Below are 24,353 nucleotides of genomic sequence, written 5' to 3' on the forward strand. Positions count from 1 at the left end.
GTCAGTAGACACTAAAATACGAGCAACTTCGTCCTTTTTTCCTATTAAAATCGTCGTGATCTTAAGCTTGAGATACGCCTTCATCCCCTTTTAATTTGTATGTCCTCTGCTAGTTCGCCGGCCTCTACAAAAACATCATAAACCAAACCACGAGCTTGGGCCGCTTAAGGTCCAGGTTCCATTATTGCATCGAGGAAATAATTGTAAATGAAATTTATTGAAGGGGTTAGGACAAGTTATTTGAAACGTTTTATCTCTTAGAATTTAACATTCTTGAAAAGCAGTAGTGTTTTACATTTTAAAATGAAAGATCGCTTTTCTTACTTTTCTACACTCTGCGATAGAGCAAAACTTAACTAAAGTCTGCCCCACTATCAGCGGTTTTCGATTGAGCAGTGTCGAATGTATCTTTGCGTTTGCTTTGATTCTGCTCTACAACGTTCCTTTCTTTGTTTAAGAAACTCGCGCCACTTTCTTAACCAATCACCAATGAAAACAAAACAAGTCGCGCGTGTTCGAACGTGTTTTCACGCGCATGACGCCATTTTACGTGTATTTCATGTGAGTTCCGATTGGTTCATTCTTGTTGTGATTGGTTAGAGTAATTTCTTTAATTTTGATGTTACTTTGGTCAAATACGTTGTCCGAAATTTCGGCCCATGTATTAAAGTTGCTCATGTTGGAGTCAAAAATTTGAAATAAGCTACTGTACTATATTCGAATACATTTACGGTATACGAATTCGTGACAACTTTAAAACTGTAAAATTGCGCGTTTATTGTATAATTATCCTAACTGATTGAAGCATCTTTTTATGTACCTTATTGACCTTCTCCAGATAAAGTATCTGCCTCGGATGAATTTCAGTTACAATTTTGCTTTGAAAGTTGCTATCTATTTAACTTTTTCATCCTGGTAGAAACTCCTTAATTATTGTGGTGCAATTATTACGAGCAATGGAGTAAACGTCTGCTCATCAGGCAAAGATAACTATTTTGTGTGAGTGTTCGTATAAAAGGGGCAGTGTTTTGACTAATGAAATATTCTTATGGGATTACAATAGCTGCAAAAGACAGTGATAAGTTACTTGATTAACAAAATGCGGCACGCAATCCTTGGCTTCCATAGAAACCATTGTCATACAACCCATGGCGATATTCCCGTGTCCACAAACGCATCTGATGTTTTAGTCCCGGGGGATCTCGGAGTTGGCGGTTCCATTACTTCATCACAGCCACTCCCCTTTCTGTCCTGTACACAGCCGATATATTTCTTTATCGAGTCGTCAAGAAAGCTGAGAGGTGAAGGCCCCTGTCGGAGAACCTAACAAGGAAAAACACACTGTAGTCAGTAAGGCTCGATAGCACCTTATATCGCATGAATATTTTAAGAGGACATGCGCATGCACTCCCCCAGTCTCACAGAAACTGAACAATCTCCGTGATACGAACTGTAATTTTGTCAGTAGTTGGCATGCACGTAGGAAATTTTATCTAAACAGCAATGGTCCGGGACTGTTATCACTCATAGCGTTGTTTCCTTAGACACTAATATGGTAAAAAATAAATAAATAAATAAATAATAATAATAATGATGATGATGATGATGATGATGATGATGATGATGATGATGATGATGATGATTGATGCACCCCATCAAGGTCTAAATATTTTAGACCCACAATACAAAACAGTCAGATAAATCAGTGAAACAAAAAATGCATTTATCATTCCACTTGACCACCGAAACAATAGATAGATTTAGAATCGCATTTTCGACCAACGGCGAACGTGTGATTCGCGTTTATGTTTTCTTGAAATAAATTTTACATAGCTGACATAATACAATCAATTCTGGCCCTTCATGCATACTAACGCAAAACTACTCAATTTTAGTAAGAAATTAAAAACAGGGAGCAGTAAATGAAGGATAAACATGGTCACGTCGTCATTTCTGGCGTTTTGCCGTAAACGTAATTCTAAATCTTTCTAATAATAATGTTATAAACCGAGATACATTTCCGTTTGTGTTTTACTAGATGCTATAAAAATATATAGTAATGCTCGCCAGCCACAAAACCCAAGCCACTGTGTGACTGGAAGTCAGCGTAAAAGTTGCTTTTCTACGTTATCGCTCTCCACCCACTTATAAAAGTGGACAGCGACTTATTGTGGTGAGACCTGCGCATGCCCAAACATTAAGTGTAAGATAACATAACATAAGAGAAATCATAGGATGTTATGAACCCTAGATCTTTAGCACTTTCAACTGACTTGAGTTAGATAGGCTTAGGACGCATGGCGTCACATTTGCTGGGGTTAAAGCTCAACTGCCACTTATTAGCCCATTCGCCCAATCTATCCAAGTAACTCTGCAAAGCTAAGATATACATTCTCGGGTACAATGATTTTGCGATGATATTATGATATTTTGATGCTATTATAAGAAACCTGATGGGACCTATTATCGTTCCTTGGGGCACACCCAATATCAAGGGCGACCATTCCGAACACTCAAGTTCCCCTTTAAGACAACACGCTGCATTCCAAACCACAATAATAGAGAACCATCTATTCCATGGCGCTGTAACGCTGTAACAGACGCTCATGCGGCACACTACCGAAAACTTTAGAAAGATCCAAGAAAATAATACCTGTAGCCTGTGAACAATTCCTAGCTTTAAGCTAGCCCATGCAGGCATTGTAAAAAGTGAGTAATTGTGCTAAAGTAGATTTGCCCCTTAAATATGAATGAATGAACTTTATTAAAGCCTGTCTAAAAGTAGATCCCTCCACTGATAGGGGATACCTAACCAACGATTCATTGCCTATGAGACAACTATCCAAAAACTATGTAAAAAATAAAATAAGCATCACAATGTCTGTTGCAAAGACTAAGAACTGCGTAGTTGGTAGCCCTTGCATCCATCCTGTAGAAAGCTCGAAAGGTCACGCCTTCTTATTTGTGATTTAAAATTCTTTAGATTGCTCGCTAGTCTCTCCCTATTGGAGAGCTTACTCCACATTTTAGGACCAAGGTATCTTAACGGGTAAAAATTGATCAGGATAAAAATATCAAGATCAGACCAAAAATTGACCACTCGTCCCTGGGCTACCGTTCAATCTTGAAGGAATTGTCAGATTCCTAATCACTTCCCATTGCAGCAGCCAGGTTCATCTCCGGCTATGTGGCACGATTGTCAAGCAGCCTGTGACACGATTGCGAATTTACCTGGTAATGGAAGTCTTTGATGTTGAATTTCTCCTTCAGTGTACTGTTGGCCTCTCGTCTTAATGTCATGATAGCCAGCTGTCCCAGCATGTACGTGACAGCCTGTCCAGGCAAGCTTTGGTAGCGTGTTACTTCCTTTACAGCTACATCACTTGTGTCCCAAGCATATTCTTTGAATAGGTTTAATGCCCAGGCGCGTGTCTTTCCTTTGGAATGTAGACCTGCGTCCATCATCAGTCGCAAAGCTCTCCAAACCTTAAGTACAAAAAAGTTAAAAAAAAAAAAAACACAAGACATAGATCAGTATAATACTCGCTCAGCATCTTCTGGTAACTACTATATTAATTATTCTAGGCTCAATCATCATAAAAACTCTTTTTCCATCGTTGGAGCTAAAATTTGGAACAGCATTCCCGAAAGCTATCGAAGACTTCCAAAGCACATATTCTAAAAGAACATTCAAGCATTACTATTTGAAACTTTAGAAACTCTGGACAGTTATGCTGACATTAGCACTCTTATTTCTCAAAGAAAAAAGTCATCTTAATTATGAGTCAATCATAAATCATAATATTTTTCTTCACATTTCATTACTTTTTACTCTTTGACAAATAATGTATTCAAAATTGACTTTTTTAACACCTTCAATTAGTAAAAAAAAAAAAAAAAATTAAGAAAACGAAAAAAGCGAATAGCAAAACTCAATAACCCCAGTATTAAGAATCTGGGTTTGATGAAAGTTAGCTTTGTACCTGTGCGAAGTATTTCACATTGCAAGTTTGTATTCAGTTAAAGGAAAACGGTATTAGGCAAATCTTCCGGAGCTGGATGATTTAAGACTTGGCCCCTTATGGTTGACGCTTTGGTAAAAACTTTGTCATGCCTTTTTCAAAGCTGCTCAGAATGAATTACATTGGACTGACAACTTTGGAAACGTTCTTGCACAGAGTTTCGTGGTTTACAGACTTAATTAAAAGACCTTGATAAGGTCAAGGGATTTCATTTCGGGAGGTTGATCGCGTCATTTCTCCTGTCTCGAAGGTTGGGTCTCACTGGTCGATGATCCGTCAGGACAGTTGCTGACGTCTTGTTATGAAGTAGCTTTGTGATAATGATAACCTTCATTGTGTTTCGTGGTTTACAGACTAAAAGACCTTCACGAGATTAAGGAATTTATTGTCTAGAGGTTGATCAATCATTTCTATAGGTGTTTTAGAGAGAGACTCTTTGAAACTCATGTTAACATTAGGGCAGAGAATTCATTGCCTTCCGTCGCGTTTGGTGGAGATTGAACGATGGTCTGCCATATCAATTATTTAGCGCCCTCCGTTGACCAGTTGGTCGATAATTGTTCGTAAAAAGGTCTATAAGTATTGACGGGGTGTTGTTCGATAGTCAGCAGCCACCTGACCGATTCCTAGTCGGCACTCACTGACGATCTAACGATTCTTGAGGAAGAGTCGGACAAGTATCTTTCAGTAAAATAGTGTTGAAGTAACTAAAAGGTAAACTAAACTAAGCAGAGAAATATTCGCGAGCTCACAAAAGCGTGAGTTTCAAATTTCGGAGGAATGTCGGTAAAATGTCATTAAGGTATTCGCGAATTGTTAGCTAAATATTGGCGACTTATAGACCTCTTTCATAAATGGAGGGCTTAATTGTTATTCTTTTATATGCATTTATATTAGCCTTCCTGGCCTCGCTAGCATGTGTAAAAACAAAAGTATTGTCACTCAAAAGCGAGGTCAAGAAGGCTTATTTGCATGCACATAAAAAATACTAATTATGCCCTCCATTATGAAAGAGGTCTATCAGCTGTGTCATTTTAAGCTATTGAATCGCAGTTCATGTAAGTGACATTTCACATGTCCTAATTTCATTTATTCACCTAAGAAAATCTCATATAATCCTACGATCTCTTATAATAAGCAACTCCCAGTTGGCTTAATAGCTCACTTGGTAGAGAACTGCAACGATTTTGCAGGGCCGGGGTCATGGGTTCGAATCCAGCTCAAAACTTTTTTCCAGGTCTTTTGTGTTGTGCGTTTTGTTGTGTTACAGTAACCATCCACAGTTCATTATGTTGCATTTATTTTTTTTCATTTCTCCTCATTTTTGAGATGGCATAAGGGAATATGTTAGTCTTTCAATCTTTTTAAGCTAGAATAATGAACAAACCTGCCATTTTAACATTCCGTACTTGCTGAGTGGATCAATCTCATACATCTTGGTGTGTTCAGGGATCAGCGGATTCTCTGCATATAGTGCCCAGCCTTCGGAAAATGCAAGGTAGAGGGTACTGGACGCTATCCAGCCAATGGGGCCTGGGCATGAGTCAAGGAAGTGCTCCGTATAACCTTGCACCTATAAAATAAATATACCTGTGAGACTGTCCGATGGCGAAACGCAACTAACGGTAGCTTGGACAAAATAGCATAAAGGGACTATATCACCCAAGGCGCATGCGCCCGTCGATGGGAAACACTTTGAAATCGTTGGCCCATCTTTTTCAAATACCGTCGGAGAGTTCAGGAAGCTGTTTTCATCTGTTTGAAATTTGTTCATCTTCGTAAAGTTAGCTGAATGTCTTATTTACAAACGTTCTTTAGTAATTAAAGTAGGCTGCTTGTTATGATATTTTTGAAAGCTTTTGCAATGGCGGAAAAGCAAAAATCGCGCGACAAGTGCCCTAGCTGACAAAGTCCCTTTAATAAACCCTGCCGAATCCCTCAGTTTAACATTTAAACCATGAATGAACTTGTCTCGCAAAATGCTTGGCGTAGGAAAGTATTGTGTGAAGTAGTAATTCATTCTATTTCGTGCAACAATTTCCGTAACTAGATCGTTGCGAGGAATTCGTTTCAACGCATCTTTTAAGGACGGTGCCTACTAATAGCGAAGTATTTTTGCGCAGTTTATCACTATGCGGGAAAAGCAGATCTTAGTAGTCTTAGTAGCGGCTATTGAAATACAAAAAGAAAATTGGGGGTAACCACGCATATTTTAGAGATAATTAAGCAACAATAATTCAAAAAACCAGTAAAATACAAAGCAATGTATGGCGCTTTTTTCCAAATTGAAGCTTTATTATCTCTGAAAAATGCATGGTTACCCCCACTTTTCTTTTTGGATACCAAAATCAGTTGCTAAGTTCTTTCTCCGCATAGTTTTAAAGCGCGCAAAAATATTCCTGTATTAGTAGGCACCACCCATAGGAAACCTGAGTATCTCGAGATGCTCAGAACGTATGCGCAGTAACAATAGTAGGCACCGTCCTTAATCAGTACGTTTCGTGCATCTAAAATTGTCTCGCATCGCCGCAACTAAATTGCGAGGAGAGTTCGGGAAGTAATTTTCGTATTGTGGCATAGCCTTAAGAACAAGGCATCGAGAAGGGGGTGGCCTGAACATAAGGCTTTTTCGGGTCGAGGGCGTATGTTGGGGGGACTGAGGTGCTCGGGTTAGAAAGAGAGAATTGAATAGGGTAATCGGCAAACGCTGGAAAAAAGCATGTGAAAATTTTATGATATTCACCTGTATTGCAGATAATTGAGGTTATGATATTCACATGTATTGCAGAAAACTGAGGTCTTTAGACTCAAGCGGGTAAAGGTGACAGTAAACTAGTGTTTGGTTTATCAACGGAGTTGATAACTAACGGGAAATTGGCCGCCGTAAAGAGATTCGAATGTTGATTTTTCGAGCGTTAGCCCGTCGTTAGAGTGGATCGCCTGCTTGCTTTATTTTTTTAACTCTGTGGATAAACAAACACTTGTTTCTACTCTCGAGCCCACCGACGTAGCACCACAGTTTCTGCAGAAACAAACCCTTTGTACAGTAAACTGGGTTTGATTGCTTTGCCGGTCCTTGCAAATGTCAAAATCGATATAAAATGAAATAATTCATCTTTTGCCGGTTTTCCTTGAGTAAATACATTTTGATTTTGGACCAGTTGGCTAGCTATTTACGAGCCAAAAGTTGACCCCCCAGTTGCCGAAATTAAATTCACTACTGTACTAATCAGACACTGTTTATGATCTCACCTGAGTATGGTGCCCAGGTCTCGCCTCATGCGCTGCCAGTGACACCAATTCATACTTGGGGCCAGGCCTTGCTAGGAAAAACGGCACGTTATACGTGGCGACCTTAGAACATTTGGCATCAGATGGCTCGTAAAAAGGTACACCACTTGCAGGGTTGAAGTCGGGCTTCAGTTTGATTGGGCAGCCTGGGGTAGACCGATAAGGACCAGTAAAATGAAACAGTTGTGCAGTCTCGTAATCAATAGTTGATAGAATCTGTGATCGGAAACAAAAACAAAAATAATCAAAAATGGGATAAAATTATTTCATTCCGAGTGGCTGCACAGTCATTTTCGAAACTTCTAAAGATTTCTAATGATTTCATTTCGAAATTTGAACACGAATTCCACGATTCCAAATTCTGTTTAGAAACTGCCGTAATCATCTCTACAGCCTCACCTCTTTCGCATGGGCAAACCAGTTGTTCATAGCTGCAGTTCTATTAGGGCAATACCTCTCTGCACCCTTCATGTCGCTGCAGAGTTTGTGAGCATTAGCATCAGATTCATTGGCTGGGATGTCTCCATCGTTGTAAAATTGGCTGGAGCTGTTAATCAGCTTTAAGAATTTTTCCTTCGCTATGACTAAATCACTCTCTTTGGTAGTTTTCTCTGCTAATTCCAGCACCTGTTTTAAGGATGCAAGGAGAAAAAGATACAGAGAAGAATTATTGAAAACAGAGCGCGAGTACTACTAGAACTACTATGTTAATAGTAAATTTGAATTACGCAGTTATCAAAACGTTTTCAGCTAGCTACACATTTCAACCATCAGAAATTAGGAGAAAGGAAAATACGAGAGAAAATATATTTAAATAATACGAAAACTAATTAAATAGAAAGCATGCATACAATATAAACATATAAAAACTAGCTAAAAAAATCTCTCTTTGAATAAATGGGTTTAAAGGGAGTTTCTTTTTAAAATAACCTGTAAAAGCAATGTTTTTAATGAAAAGAAGAAGATTGTTCCATAGTTTAGGGGCAGCCGTGGAATGTTAACGTTCTGCCGATGCACATACTATTAGCACGGTTATTTTGACGGTATTATATATAACGACGGCTAAGAAATCTTGGTATATACCAGGTTGAAATTAGTCCCTATTTCCACTAGGGTCTGTCGGATTATGCCAGCATAATTTTGAGCATAATACTACATTTGGAGCATCAGGCATAATGCTGGCATAATACTAATGTATTTTGCAGCATAATGCTGTTGTTTCTGAAAACTGTGAAAAGTGTATGCAAATTTTGCCAGCAACTCCAGCTAGAATGTACAAAGTTGATAAAAGCGGGAATATTTTAGGGACTGGATACCTTAGACTCGTACCCAGTGCATTTTGGTATAATCGAAGGCCTGGTTACCTCTTTATGCCAGGCTTCCAAGCTTGTGCAGTGTTCGTGGATTTGCATCATGGCAGAATCAGATAAATTCAGACAGACTAGGAACTGGTTTAATAATAGGTACGGTCCTATGAGTGGTGGGGTGGAAGTGTCATTTTAGTCCGGCATAATTTGAGCATTATACCTCCAGCCGAGCATAATTTTGGGCAAATACCCTACTTTCAAGGATGACCCCGAAAGCATAATACTCTATTTTACGAGCATAATCCGACAGACCCTATCTCCCACGCAGTCGTAGTTTGTCTCGTAACGTTTTGGGGAGGAGCGTTGCGTGACAAGACAAACAACGGCTGCGTGGAAGACTGGGTTGAAATGTACAATTTTTAGCCTAATTATTCCGCGAGTTTACGCAATTATTCCACGGGTTAGAAGTCACTTGTGTTTTCTGGTTTCGTTGAGTGCGTCTAAGCCATACCCTGAAGAGTTTCTTGATAAGAAAAATCATGTGTCACCGTGTGACTCGTGGGCATCCCTTGGAGCCAAAGCTGAGATGGTGACCGGGAGAGACAAGGATTTCCAGATTATTTGGTGGAAGCCTTAGTACAAAGGGAGGTTAAGAGAAAGACTGAAATTAAACAGACGGCATCCTTTCAGTTTCAAAATGAGGAAAAGTGAAACAAATGTAGGAGCCATAGCAAGGAAAATGAATACAGAACTGGCTTCCCTGTGTGTGAAAATTGAAATATTCCGTCATTACGGAAGGGAAAATGATTATTATTTAATTACAATGGGAAAACAATAACATTTTCTAACCAAGGTGACATTGAATCTTTGAATTACGACTGATATTTTTTTTAGTGAAATTAAAAACATTAAGTTCCCCTAGAAAAATACTTCTGAAAAGGAGACCATTGAAATGCCTTAGGAGCGTGTCATCAGTTTCGCGTACCTCATCGTAAAGTTTCCGAAGCATCTCTTCCCCTAGTCTGTAAATTTCGTCCGGAGTCTGCGAATTGGTGGTAAAATGCTGCAATATCTTGCGGTAGGACTCAAGTCCATTTATTTTTTCTCCCGAAGGTAGCTTTTGAGTGGTCTCGGTACTGGTTCGGGTGCCGTTGAAGTAAATATATTTGAGAGGTAGGTCACCGAATCCAGTGGCAACATTATCTGGAACACAGTGTTGTATATGTTCCTTCTCTACGTATCTGTAAAAGAAGGTAACGGCTTACATTACTACCACTACAACTACTAATACCACTACCAGTAATGCTACCACACATTATCAGCACCACTACCTCTACCAATGCTACCTCTGCCACTCCCACTACTGCTACTACTGCCACTGCATCTAATGTTAAACTACTTCTGTTTGCTACCACCCCTGTTACGCTACTGCTACTGTCGACTGCTAATGTTGCTGCTAGTGCTACCGCTATTACTACTACTGCTACTGCTACTACTGCTACTGCTGCTGCTGCTGCTACTACCACTGCTGCTACGGCTACTACTACTACTGCCGCTAACTGCTGCTGCTGCTACTGTCGACTGATAATATTGCTGCTAGTGGTACCGCTACTACTACTACTACTACTACTACTACTACTACTACTACTACTACTACTACTACTACTACTACTACTACTACTACTACTACTACTACTACTACTACTACTACTGCTACTGCTGCTGCTGCTGCTGCTGCTGCTGCTGCTGCTGCTGCTGCTAGTACTGCTACTGCTGCTGTTGCTACCACTTTAAAGGCTTAGGACAATACTACCTCAGCATGCTGGCGATCGGTTTGCCGACGAACTCCAGGACGAATTCACGGAGAGATTCTCTGGCAGATTTTCCATGTTTTCCTTCCCAGTCTCTCAATTGATCATCTTTCATTCCAGAGATGAAGCTTGCAGCCAAAAATGGCTTAATGAAGCTTGCTTCGTATATTCCTGTTTACATATAAAAGCAAATCACCATTTTGTTTCCCATTGGTTGAGAAAATGGCTCGGGTTTTACCAACCAGTCACTGGACATGGTAAAGCAAAAACGAATTACTTTCTCATTCACTTGCAATTGCAAATCTAACTGAACGCCCCTACTAGGATCTGTATTGGAATTAAGTTGAACCAGAACGGTTTTCAGCACTCCTCGTGGCCAATAACTGTAGCTTGGTGGACTATAAAACCATCACTCCTTAGTCCTTAAAAGTTGATACCATAACTTGAATGGTATCAAGCAAACGTTCAACAGTGACAAGTTAACAAGTTATGGCCGGTCATTTTGTTGACATTATAGGTTACCATAACAACAGCATAATATTTTACAAACACCTCTAATTTGAAATGATTGTAATTAAAATCCAAAAGCGACCAAAGTCATCCCAATTTATATTTTGGAGCTGTGATCAGTAGATTCAGATATAACTTTTTGGAAGGTCTAAATGAAAGAGAGTAAGAGGGTCTCAGAGCCACCTTAAATTTTATTGATTTTTATTATAATTATTTATTTTAGTCATATCGCAAAAGAAAACTAGCAAACATCATAGTAAATTAGTCTAATTACCACACAGACATTAGGGAATACAGTAAAAATAAGCGAAAGAGAAGCTGTATTTTTCCAAGTTAGCCTCAACAGGTTTTTATTTTTCCAAGTACTAGTTAGCCACAACAGGTTCTTATATAAATGCCGGAGTGCTTAACAGAAATATAGGCTATATGAGTTCTTAAACAGATTCTTATCTTCTTGATGACAAAATACATGTACTCTCCAGTGCAGTGTGAGAACAACAGTCCAGCCTCGACTGACACAGTATTGTAATGCAGTACTACTTAATTATTTGACCTAAATAAGTCGAGTATCTTTGGATTTTATTTACTATAACTAATTAAAGGATCTGAAATGTTGGCCTTTTCCTATACCCAAAGCTTCTTTTATTTAAATTCTAACTCTTAAAAATAAATTTTATAGAATAAGAACCTGATTTAGATTTAAGTCTTAGCAGGTTCTTATTGCATTTGGTCAGTTAATTTATTGCAATAATTTACCAACTTTCTTTTACGTTTCTAAAATGTCATTGAGGCAATGAAAATTGGCATCGTTTACTAAAATTTAACTCTGGCCTTTTTAATCAGATTACAAGCCAGATAAGATAACTGTCGACTTGTAATGAATATAAATTAATATTCATCAGAACTCGAGAGCTTAATTAATAACATAAACATGCAAATTTGCCAACACTGATTTCACTCATAACTACAGCTGTTTCTTTTTAGAAAAACCAGTACCATTTGCCAGCCCTTCCTTGCGTTAACACGGGACAAAATTGAGTTTCTGTTTTCCTTTTTGAAGTAGTCAAATTTTACTAACTGTCGGGCCAAGCTAGTCAGTAACATGGCTTCATCTAGCTTGCTTGATTCTTTCAAAAATACGGTGAAAAATCTGGAGCTTCCACTGCAAAAATCGTTTTTGTTCACAGTTGTCTTGGGCCTTAAACAACTTGTGAATAAGGCGGTCTTCGAATGCCCTGAGCACCATTACACCCTGTACAGTCTGTTGTTCATAATTGTACCAGCGGTAGGGTTACTGTGCTTAGCGTTGATGATATCAAGGTCATTTTGGAAAATGGCGACAGGCGGTTGCTTCCTCTCCAAATATCGTCGTGGCAATACCTGGAAGCGCTCGCGACATTTCGTTTATCTCTGCAGCCTTCCACCGGTAGCGTGGCTTTTCCTAGTTTTTCTTGACAAGAAATACTACGTGTGCTCCAAGCTTGGCCCCGTAGAAGTTCGTCTTAGACAAGAGGAAATACTTAGTGCTTATAGTGAAAAATACTTCTCTGAAAAGCCTGTAATGTTATCTGAATTCCATATCGCCGAGACAGAGTCGCAGATCATTGCTTTTCTGCTGTTAGCCGCGATCATCGTGTTTGCAACGATCGTCATTTCTGTTGACCGCTGTTGCACAAAAGCAGTTTCTTCCATCGCTAACCAAGAGGATTATGCTCATCACATGGCGGAAGAACAAATCAGGTTGTTCAATTCCAAGATAAAGCAATTGGCATACAAGGCCGCAAAAGAGCAAGTGGAAGCGGCGTTTGAAGAATTGGAAAGCGAAGGCGAAGCTGACAAGATAAGACTGATTTCAGAGATCATTGAACGCGATTTTCCTTGGGCGAAGGACGAAAAAATCTAGCTTGGACAATGCTTTGCTTACGTACTGCCGCGTAATATGAAATTTGTGCGGGCCATTTTTATTTTTATGGGTGCATGGCATGATAAAGCTATGAGAGGTTTACTCGATCCAAATCGTCTGATTGGGAGTAATGGTATCTACCAGAGGACCTGTAGGTATAATTAATTTTCTTGATTCCTCTTGAGTGAGTCCTCTTGCCCTTGGCAAAAGTTATAAGACATATGGGTTGTTTTCAGGACTTTTAGATCCTCCCTTATTTTTCGGTATGGTAATTAATACGCTCTTATTCTGTTACAAATGGCGTTGATATGTTGATATCAATCAAATAAGGAAAGATGGGAAAATTTCACCTTGTACGATGTGGCACTCCCGGATCTCTTTTCATTTACTATTAATACTAAAGAGGAAAGTTTTCAGACTTGCTATTTCTAAGGGTTTGTTTTACTTACAACAAAATACTGCAATTTTTTTCCCGACTGGCAACTAAAACATTTTAATGTAATATACGCCAGACTGACTGCTGGGAAATTGTTTGGCAAGTTTCCATAAACAGAACGAATTTGTTATTCAGTACCCCATTATTAACATTCGGCGCTCCAATTTGCATTTCAAACTACATGACATCAAAGAAAAGAAGCAGCATTTCCAATGAAAGAAGATCACATTTAAACAACGTATAAACTTTGTTGATTTCCTTTCCTTTTCTCCTTTTCTTCGGCAAAGCATTTAACAGGTCATAAAGTCAAAACTATTCATGGAAGCAGCGTTTACTCGCCTGAAGAACTACTTTAATAGAAAAGGATAATGGGCTTGGTTTCTAAAGAATCTGTGGTGCTGCGTTTGTGGGGAGTGAAGCGGAAACAAACGTTTCGTTTTACAATTCAACAGCGTCAAGTTAAAAAGGCCACCGTAAAGTGATTCGAGTGTTGACTTTTCGAGCGTTAGCCCCTCGTCAGACGAAGTGCACTTAAGTCCGACAATCAACTAATGAAAGAAATTTCGGCTATGTAACAATACAACTTGGACACTTCACTTCACTTCAATTTGTTGAACCCTCTCTTTATCATGCAAACTGCAAATACAGTGAACACTAAGAATTATATCTGGAATAGTCATTGTTTTGTAATCAATAAGAAGCAAAAGCAAACAGCAAGAAAAACCACGTGCACAAGAACAAAAATATTATGTTACAGCTTACTTGTGTGTTTGATTGGTTTTCGTTCCGAACACAATAAACATTCCAAAAATAGTCCTAGTGTTCATGGTCTGTTTAGTTTGATAGTAAATCATCAAAAGCGACTGTTTAGATAAAGAACTTTCCTGCGGTGCTGTCTATTGTGCTATAGCCTGCGGTGATAACATATTATCAAATGTAGCTAATAAAAAATGCAAGTTCATTGTGGAGCTGTTTATCACGCTATACAAAGTGGTTCTAATTAACGTTTGAGGTTTTGAGTGAAATCATGAAGGAGTACTTTGTGGTCAGGATACTGTTTATTGCTACTGTGTGTGAACTAAGTGTAAGTGTGACTACTCAAATTGGAGAGCGTCAGATCAAACCATAGTTGCATGGTGACTTATCATTCCTGCGTAGTTAGTTGGTTTTCTACAAAAGGCTGTGTTAGGCCCCGTTTACGTGGAGAAAAGTTGTCCCGGGAAAGAGGGTCACCCTCCCAGCCGAGTCAACTTCAGCGAGCGTTTATATGAGAAAAAAGTTGACCCCTTTGCCCGAGCCAACAGCGCTCGCGCATGCTCTGATTGTCTCGCCTTGACGGAGTTGACCCGGCTTGGCAAGCCAAAGTGTTTATATGGAGAAAAGTTGGCCCGGCTAGGAGGGTGACCCTACCATCGAAAAAGGGTGACCCGGCTAGGCTGGTCACTCTTCCAGCCGAGCCAACTTTTTGTTTCTCATGTAAACGGTTCGCCAAATTTTGTAAGGAAATGTAGGAAAAGTTGGCTCGCCCAGGGTAGCTCGGGTAGGCGAGTGACCCTTCTACCCGGGACAACTTTTCTCTAGATAAATGGGGCTCTGCTACATTCTAAAATTTAGCAACTGATTAATTTCTTACCTGTTGGACCGTTAACAGAAACATCTCTGAAATTGTTTTTGAACGCATCTAATCCAGCCTTGCATTCGGCCACTGAGCGAACCATGCCAGCGGTCACTCCTAATTTCATGTTAAAAACAAACTGATCAAAACTGTTCTTGACCTCTTTGAATTTGTCCCTAAGGGTTTCCATTTCGGCAACCGTCGATGGCTTGAAATGCACCATGGAAGTTATAATCTCCGACGGGATCAAGCACATTGGGTTCCAACAGAAGATGTCTCCACCCATCATCCAATCTGCCACATAGTAGTTATACAAATAAGGTACCATGAAAGGGAAGCCATGTTTGGCCCAGTGTGCTATCTGAGATACGGCTCGTTTTTCGCGAAGTGTCAGCTTGTCCATGTTAATGCCCATCTCTTCGAGTTCTTTAACTAACTTTGCAGCTTCGTCGGTGATCCGTTTGATGTTGGCAGGCGTGGGATCATAAGATCGATACTTCTTTCTGATCTCAGCTGCTTCAACTCCCGGTTTACTTGCAATCTTGTTCGGGATCAACTCATAATATCGATCTTGTGCTTTCTGCAGAAATCCGCCGAGTCCAACTCGCTTTGCTTCTTCCGAATATTCGCACTGCCCTGTCGCTGTTGTTTGCTTCGAATCCGCGTATTCATCACTTTTTTTAGATTGCACGATGAGCGCAATGCCAACAAACAGGCAGATCAATCCTACGATCAAGATAAGAGCGCCAATGATCATTAGACAGCGCGTTTGGTTTTGGCGGCGAAGCAATATGTACTCGCCCGCCATGATGATTATATATAAAACGATTGTTTACGTTTGCGGTTGAACAGACATCGAAGGATGAATAAATTAAATGTTAGTTTGTGCTCCTGCTTGTCAACAAGAAAAAGCAACAGGGGCACCCAACGGATCGTTTCGGTAAATTTTATGTTCGGAAGGCCCTTTATCCCCTACAATTTTCTAATGGGAATTTTCACCTCGAACTTTCGTGATATGGGAAATTTAAGGCCTGGTGTTTTCGGATTGATAAAAATGTCGTTCGGGTACCGGACAAAAGGTCAGCTAAGATTTTCGGAAAGGAAATAAGACCTAAGGTTTTCGGGAAATGGACAAAAATGCCCTACTAATTTCGAAAAGACTCAAGTTCCCCTAGAATGACCGAACAGATAAAAATATTATAGCGCAACCTACAGAGCTTTAAAGGCACTCCAGATAGCCTAAAATAGCGTTTCAGAGGATCTGAGAGAAACCTCTCGTTGGGTGCCCCTGAAGCAAGTACAATGTAAAACAAACTTGAAGGCATTAACGGTATTTGTTCAACATAGTGAATGAAGGCAATCGCAAACATTCTACCTCCATTGTATGCACTTAGGGTAACATTGTGTTAGTCTTAGGGTTAAAAAATTGGTTGGAAAATACATATCAGTATTTTTTGGGCTATTTGAATCAGGAAGACGGGGATACACATTTTGCAAAAACGAATTTGAAAAATAAAAGCTAAGCTTTTTTTACATTTCAAAACAACGAAAAAAATCTTTTTGAATTTTACTACCGCTAATTGTCAGTATGGAATTACAAGTTAATGTCATTTACTGTCTGTTACCCCGTCTAGCATGGAGTGCTTTAACACTGTATACTTCAGGAGCACCCAACGACAGTTTTCTCTCAGATCCATTGAAACGCTATTTTAAGCTATCTGGAGTGCCTTTAAAGCTCTGTAGATTCATTTTAGGCCGCGCTATAATATTTTTATCTGTTCGGTCATTTCAGGGGAACTTGAATCTTTTCGAAATTACTAGGGTATCTTTGTCCATTTCCCGAAAACCTTAGGTCTTATTTCCTTTCCGAAAATCTTAGCTGACCTTTTCTCGGTACCTGAAACAACATTTTTATCAATCCGAAGACACTAGACCTTAAATTTCCAATATCACGAAAGTTCGAGGTAAAAATTCCGTTGAGAAAATTGTAGGGGATTAAGGGCCTTCCGAATAGATATTTTACCGAAACAATCCGTCCGGTACCCCTGATACTTTGCTGTGCGTGGGGGTTGTGTGAGTGTGTTTGTCCTTATGAATAAATATTAAGTGAGTGTGTTTGTGTTATATTGTTTGTTCAAATTTTAGTCACGATCAGTGCCTCGCGCTCTTTAACTTGTTCCTTTGTACTGTCTTCAGCTGTTTTATGTCGTTTGTTCTGTACTGTGTTTGTAGGAAGCCCGGTTCGATTCCCTGTAGTAAGTAAGTAAGCAAGCAAGTGACTTATTTCATCGCATATAAACAAAAGCTCGTTTAAATGCAAATGTGCGTTTTTATGATATACATGAAAATAGCTAATAAAAATTCATACAACTGATTTATAAAGGCTCCTTTAAGTGCAAATGTACATTTATTATACTAAGTAAGTATTTCTTCAAAAAAAAAAAATCATATAACTACGTATATACTTTGTGATATGAGATAGGAATTACAACTAAGAATAACGAGCTAAGAAAAATAAAAGCAAAAATTTAGTCAATTATTCTCGACAAAAGAAAGCAGTTGCAGTCGCCCAGGGATGATACTGTCGGTATTCGAGTCAAGTTCTTCAGAGTTAAAAGCAAATCAGATGTTCTTATCGTATTCGGTGCATTATTCCAGTACTTTGCAACAATGTATGAAAAAGAGTGCATGTTTTGGAAGGACAAGCTTATTAAAGCCACGAAGATTGTAGTCAGATGGACGTCAGCCGCGAATATATTTAGGTGCCTGGTCGCAGCTGCTTTTATAAGTGAATAAAATCGCTCGCTCCTGGTGATGTTTGACGTGCTGGGCGCCTCCCTTTTGAAGTGAACCCATCCTCGACTGATATGATCGGCCAGTATGTCTGACGAATATTGCACTCCCTCCGTAATATTTATGGTCCTTTTGTAGAGGAATATGTCAGCTTTAGGATCTTCAGCCACATCTAAGAAGTCCCAGACACCGTGTCCCAGGCAATGTGTCCCAGGCAATGTGTGAGAAAACATTTCCTATGTTAATCGCGTCACTCTTAATACCGGCACCCGCAGAAACTGAATATGATTAAGGCGAGGCAGTGGTTTTGGAAACCTCGTTTAAAATCGATGATGCATTTCCTCTTTAAAACTTTTAAAGAAATAGTTGGATTTTACTCATATATTAAAGCTTTCAGAAAATGTATGGGTTGATTAGGTTAGCCTTACCAATTCGTCCAACAAATGTGCAAGCCAGAGAAATAAAAGCCAAATGGAGAAACGAATGCTTTTTAAAGCGTTACATGCCGTGAGAACTCTTTCCCATGCTGAATAGGCCTCGGTAGAAAACTTCAATCGCAACATATTTAAAACAGTTGATATTAAGACCCATCGGTGGAAACATTTGCATGCCCATTAGTTCTGGGGGTTTAGAGGAAGAATTTTTTCCCCTTTAGAGTGCCCCACGATCGATGTGCTCCGTAAAAATTGATCCAACTGCAGTATAAGGCTAAAGCCAGGTCTGAAATATAGGAACTATTGTATTCAAAGGGTTAATCGATAAGAAACAATTCTCTAAGGGAAATGGCGCATTGTTTTTCCTTTTTCGTCCTTTGCCTCTTTGACCTTTCTCGTTTACTGCCGCGTGCCGCGTCTGCCTTGAGGTGTTTCGAGAAAAATTAACATGGTAATTCGAACTCGATCCCAGGTCTAAAGCGAGAGGCAATGTCTGCAAAGGTCAAATGTAAAGACTATTCTATGGGAGTAAGTGAAAACTCAGACCTCCAAATTACAGAAATATAGACAGTGACAAAATTAAGAGAAAAAAGGTTGACTTTAATGACGCAAACTGTACAATAAAGCTGTTTCCTGACAAGAAAAAAGGTCTTGCACAGTCAACTTGGCTCATCCAACGCGTGCTCCGGATTCCTTAAAAACAGAATTATATCCAACCGGCTCAGAAAATAAGTTACAAAACTTCAATCAACAAACAGAACACACGCAAAGATTTATGAACCTTGCACATTCGGCCCCGTTAAGGTTCTTGTCTGACTTCAGAACTTTCAATTGAGCCAACTTGTATAAAATTACATGAAATGAATACTACAATTATCAAAGGAACTATGAACTGCTCCATTTTGGGACAGACATAAATTGACGATTTTACGGATGGTATCGATTAATTAAGGCAATGGTAATGACGGCGCATAGAAACGGCAATTGAGAAACAATCCTTAGCGTTGCAGCTTCTTTAATCTGAAAAAGAAATGAAAATCACCAAACATCAATCCACTATATGAGCAAAATGTTAAAGTTTTATTGTATTAATGATTCTGGATAAGTGGCTGTTTGAGTTCTGCCTTTCAATTTCTTTTCCTTATCCAAGTGGGTGAAACATTTATTATTATTATTATTATTATTATTATTATTATTATTATTATTATTATTATTATTATTATTATTGTTGTTGTTGTTATTATTATTATTATTATTATTATTATTATCATCATCATCATCATCATCATCATCATCATCATCATCATCATTATTATTATTATTATTATTATTATTGATCGATATCCAGACTAGCCTAAAACCATCATAACAGACAACGGCTGAAAAACAAACAAACGACTCAAAGGGGAGAAGGCTGTGTATTTTAGAGAAGTCACTAAAAACTAATAATAGTTTGTTCTTCCTCTGAGAAATCACTTAATATTGTCTCCTTGGTGTTCTGTTTCTGGTCTATTTCCATTCAAATCTCCACACTAGGCCCATACGGCACAGATACTCGGAGGGAACTCAAAAATCAAAATCACTCACCTACAAAATTTCATACACGAAGTAGCTATGAGCCTTGCCCACCGCATGCGCATAACACCTGTCCATACTGGTTTTGTACTTGGGTTCAGGCTTTTCACCAACCCAGCACTCTCCGTAGAATTTGAACCCAAAGAACTTGTACTTGGCATGTTGTTTCACCAAAGCATAACACTTTTCCACCAATTCGTTTATCGCATTCCAGTTTATATTGGAACGAAAACTCTTCTCAAGGACTGGTAGAAGATGCTTCCCTGGCTTTTCTCTGTAGCAACCCAGCGCTCGATACCTTTTCCCTGAAATAAAAATTACTTATGGTTATTCAAAAGTAATGCTCAAATTTATTGCTCTGAAATTTCGCAGTTTCCAGTAAGCTTTGGTTGATTAGTTGGAAAAAGGAAAAACAGCAAAACAAAAATTTGAAGTTTGAAGCTAATTTCCCCTTTATGCACCCTTAAAATATGCCAATCGTCCATTAAATGTACTACCGCAAACAGCAAAAAAAATTTTTACAGATCTGGAAAACTGCTCTTGATTTGCACGAACTAAATTAAGGCTATTTTAAATCTTTACATTAATCCAAATATCTAATTCTTGGATCAACCAATTAATGCTTTAAAAATATATATTTAGAATTGTACTGGGTACGGCAGCTCAGAGACTGCTTTTTGGGGGAATTAAACAGCAAAATCTTCGAAAAGAATCAGAATATCGCTTCTCTGGCTCGCCATGTTGCATGTTCTGGAATATTCCACTGTCCCCCCTCTCCTCTACAAAGGAATAAGAAGAAATTCTTTCATCTTTCAGAAGCTTGAGTTGACCTTTTCCCCAAAGAATCAAACATGGGTAAATGCCTTAAGAATGTGTATTCCATCCAAACAGTCTTTCGATGGAGCTCCGGCCCCTGGGGGAGACGGATTTCACTGTGGTGAAACTTCTCGCCTACCACTAATGTGACCCGGGTTCGATTCCCGGACTCGGTCTTGTATGTGGGTTGAGTTAGTTGTTAGTTCTCGTCCTTGCTCCGAGAGCCAAAATTGAATGAAAGTAATCAAATCCTCTAAAAGACCGCTAATATGTGCTAAGAGCATAAACGTTCCTGTAAGAAAAGTTTTTTTTTCGTTTAAAAATGAGATCTTCCATTTCCTAAAAAAAGACCTGTCAAAAATTGATTGTCATGGCAACGTAAAAGTACATGAGCACTAGCCAACCACATTAAATCATTTCCAGATAAATTGGTGAAAAAGTCACTGAGTTTCATGGGGTTTCTGCAATTACCAAAAAAGTCGCCGCGGTCAGACCCCCTTCCCCCCCCCCCCAACCCCCCCTAGTCTAGATAGGGTTAAAGGGAGGGGTTCACGGTTCTGCGCATGTCCATGAATCAAAATACTTTTTCACCTTTGCCCGCTATGACCCAAGCCTGTTTAATTTAATTCGTTGTTTATGAACCATTCGGAAGGGAACAGGTAACTCGGGTGGTAATTTTTCTTCATACGATTACGTTATTTCGCCTGCAAATAACTGTAAACACATCAACCGTGGAATAAATCCTACAGTTCATCGCTAAATTCAATATCGACAATATGAGTACAATCCGCATTTCTGTTAATTTTGGTCATCAGTCATTTTGCTTGGACTAATTATAGAATGTGATTACTGATATACATGTGAGTGGGATTTTTAAGGCCATAAAGTTGATAACAAAGAAAAAAAAGCATTTAGATAAATGCACATGTGCTGAAATGTGAACCACTCCCTTTAAGACGTTTCTAACAGACGTTTTTCAAACAATGCCTTTGTCTTTTAATCTTTAGTTTTAGTATTACATAAACTAAGTAAGTTTAACTTCTTTTAATGGTTAGTCTTTCTTTATGTTGTTATTTCATTTTGGAGGACCTCCGTGAAAACCACGTGTCAGGTGACAGGCACTTCCTCCTCCTTATTATTATTATTATTATTATTATTATTATTATTATTATTATTATTAATACGATTATGATTATGGTTATGAGTTTTAGTATTAGTATTAGTATTATTTCTTTTATTAAATTTGCGTTCTTCTCGTGTAATTTCTGTGAAACCAAAAATCATCCCCAAATAGTACCTTGGCAATCTTGAGTGTTGCAAACTCGACTAGAAAAACGTGCTCCCAGCCTCCGACAGTCCTTGCCTCCATTAGCTGGTTTTGGATTGTTACAAAAACGTGTTCGAAATTGTATTCCTCTGCCACAAGATCTTGAACAAGCGCTATAAGGTGTCCAGTCTGAGTAGCCACCGTTGACTGTAAGTGGAACGGTTAATAATGTTTAATCTCTTAGGGGAGTAGAAACCCTTCTCGTACCGGCGGGGTGGTCCAGCTAGCCACTGATCTCAGGAACGCTGATCATTATGGGTCATTTACTGAATATGCGGGACATGTTGCTTGTATCAAATTAGTGTCGAATGCGTCAACATTACCAATAGGTTACTCCTATGCATAAGGGTGACCTCTCGACAGAAGTCTTCCATAAAATAAAATAAACTAAAAAATAAAAATGAAAACCTTAGACTTGTCTTCTAATTAGTAAAGAAATAAGCGGTGTATTTTGTTCAAATGTCGGTGTTATGTGGAAGGAGTTGCGGTACACTTGTCAAATATTTCCCTATGGCAGTTGTTTTGTTTCGTTTCATTTTATTTTTTTACGATTTCCTGATTTTTCTTTTAAATTCCATGCTGGATTTTTGGTTGTCCTCTTAGACACGCGATTATTGTTAAAATTTATAGATACACCAGAGGGACACTGAATTGATATAGGTTATTTTGTTTATTATATCGATCAATACACATGAATTTTTTTTGGCATTTGACCAGATTTAAAGTTGCACAACGCAAAAAGGAAACCGACGTTTGGTAAGAGATTTCCCTAAAAGGGACAGTTGAAGAATTTATACTGTTTAAATTAATTAGAAAAGGTTTATTCGTCTTCTAGCATATTCTATGTATACCCAAGAGACTTTTAACAGGCACATTTAGTTTTTATGTTCATATTTTATTTCCTTCTTTACCACAAACAAAAAATTAAACACCACATTTACAGTGACTTCAAAGTTAGCATGCGATATTTCCAATGGTTTATCAATGGTTTATTATCAATGCAGGCTTATATAAAATTACAGTTGTAGTTGCTAATGCCAAAAATAGACAACAGCAAAATAACCTTTTCGAAATAAAATAACTCACTCTGCGTATTAATTACTAAAATTATGATCCTTATCCTACTTCGTTACCTATTATCCACTGATAAATTAACGAAATTAAAACAAACCAACAAACAAGAATTGTTATGAGCTCTAATGCTGAGAGCAGTCTGTAAAGCTACCCGTTTTTTGTAGGGTGGGAAGTGGTGAGGGGGGCTGGGGTAGACAATTGCTCAGCAGCTGAGAGAAAAGGCGAAAAACTAGGTAACCTGCACCGTTTGCAATGTCTGACATAATAGACCCTTCTCCAAAATGACGGCCGAAAATTCAAATAAGTTAAAATTAAAAACGTATACCAGCACCAGAAAGAGCACTTTTACTTCAGTAACCCCGCAATGTTTCAGCATATCAGGTGTAATATCAGCTGAGAAAATGTGAGTTGAAAAATGAAATTAAAGTTTACAGACGTATGACTGGGGGTATGACGTACACTCCCAGTCATACAAACGTCTGTAGATTTGTCAAATTTCATCTTACATTTCCTAAGCTGATACAACACCTAATATGCTGAAACGTTGCAAGCTTACTAAAGTAAAGGTGCTCTTTCCAGCGCTGGTATTAGTTTTTCATTCATTTTAACTCATTTAAATCTGTTGCCGCCATTTTGGAGAAGGATCTAGTGGTCGAGAGAATGTAAGAACGAACAACAAAACAATGCGCCTACACACACACAAAAAAAATGGAACTGCAGTTTTTCTTGATCCAGTGAAAATAGAACGTGGAAAAGGTGTAGGCCCACTTGAAAAACTTACATGTTTATAATCTCGGCAGTATCGACAAGCACTCTATATCGGGTTCACTCTCAAGGAATTCTTCCACCCACCCATTTGTAATTTAAATTAGCCGACTCCTTAAAACCAGCTTGATAATAAACCTGTAAACCAAACACTTCTACTCTATAAATTATAATTATAGTTTATTTATAGTTTACTTAGTTTTCCTTATTTGTCAACTATTTACTATGTATTTCGTTTAAACCATTTGTTTTGTGGTATGGCGCTGTTTGCATCTGTATTGCCATTGTCAATATTTATTCCTTGTCAGCCTCTAGAAAACAATAGTTAAAAACAAACTGTTTATAAAAATCTAAGATAAATACTTTTAGTTATACAATGATGAACTTAAAAATCATTTAAGACGTATTGCTACTCACAGAATTGAGTGGTTCAACTTCAATATTATTGTTTTTAAATTAAAATAATAATAATAATAATAATAATAATAATGATAATAATAATAATAACAATAATAATAATAATAATAATAATAATAATTAAAAATTAATGTTATTTCTACCCAAACATAGCGAAAGTTGCTAATCAAGGTGGCAGCAAAAAAAAAAAAAAAAAAAAAGGGAAACACATTAATGGAAAGAAAATCGGATACAAATGAAATTTATAACGTTAAATT

At 38.3% G+C, this 24,353-nt stretch overlaps 3 protein-coding genes across 8 annotated transcripts in view; 1 reads left to right on the forward strand and 2 right to left on the reverse strand.

The window, feature by feature from the left end:
• LOC146468405 (A disintegrin and metalloproteinase with thrombospondin motifs 6-like) overlaps window positions 1-24,353 on the reverse strand; it is a 234,253-nt gene that overhangs the window by 171,972 nt on the left and 37,928 nt on the right. For 2 of the 6 annotated variants that reach the window (XM_085124614.1, XM_085124615.1), the window contains exons 27-29: window positions 21,811-21,987; window positions 19,710-20,002; window positions 18,702-19,142 (exon numbers count right to left, since the gene is read on the reverse strand). In XM_085124614.1, coding sequence (XP_084980740.1) covers window positions 19,710-20,002; window positions 21,811-21,987 — 470 coding nt within the window. In that variant the 3' untranslated portion in view covers window positions 18,702-19,142. Of the gene's footprint in view, window positions 1-18,701; window positions 19,143-19,709; window positions 20,003-21,810; window positions 21,988-22,714; window positions 23,991-24,353 lie in introns of those variants that run through there. The other 4 variants (XR_014867507.1, XM_085124616.1, XR_014867508.1 and 1 more) reach the window with 4 other exon arrangements.
• LOC146468414 (uncharacterized) lies at window positions 753-15,742 on the reverse strand. Its single transcript, XM_085124624.1, has 8 exons — window positions 14,914-15,742; window positions 10,434-10,602; window positions 9,606-9,861; window positions 7,713-7,940; window positions 7,275-7,529; window positions 5,410-5,595; window positions 3,232-3,486; window positions 753-1,323 (listed from the first exon to the last, which is right to left on the reverse strand). Exons 1-8 carry the CDS (start codon window positions 15,701-15,703, stop codon window positions 1,138-1,140), a joined length of 2,325 nt encoding a protein of 774 aa, XP_084980750.1. The 5' UTR covers window positions 15,704-15,742; the 3' UTR covers window positions 753-1,137.
• LOC146468415 (calcium homeostasis modulator protein-like) lies at window positions 11,384-13,170 on the forward strand. Its single transcript, XM_085124626.1, has one exon. It carries the CDS (start codon window positions 12,044-12,046, stop codon window positions 12,842-12,844), a length of 801 nt encoding a protein of 266 aa, XP_084980752.1. The 5' UTR covers window positions 11,384-12,043; the 3' UTR covers window positions 12,845-13,170.

This window comes from Pavona decussata, unplaced genomic scaffold, assembly GCF_977016875.1.
Source record: "Pavona decussata unplaced genomic scaffold, jaPavDecu1.1 SCAFFOLD_131, whole genome shotgun sequence".
Lineage (NCBI taxonomy): Eukaryota > Metazoa > Cnidaria > Anthozoa > Scleractinia > Agariciidae > Pavona > Pavona decussata.

What these genes read in the sequence shown, in the direction of transcription:
- LOC146468415 (XM_085124626.1), top strand. Translation starts at nt 12,044, where the DNA reads ATGGCTTCATCTAGCTTGCTTGATTCTTTCAAAAATACGGTGAAAAAT.
- LOC146468414 (XM_085124624.1), bottom strand. Translation starts at nt 15,703, where the DNA reads ATGGCGGGCGAGTACATATTGCTTCGCCGCCAAAACCAAACGCGCTGT. An exon ending in TTCTGTTAACGGTCCAACAG is followed by an intron (nt 10,603 to 14,913) that starts GTAAGAAATTAA and finishes ATATGTAAACAG; the next exon opens with GAATATACGAAGCAAGCTTC. An exon ending in CCGATCGCCAGCATGCTGAG is followed by an intron (nt 9,862 to 10,433) that starts GTAGTATTGTCC and finishes CTTCTTTTACAG; the next exon opens with ATACGTAGAGAAGGAACATA.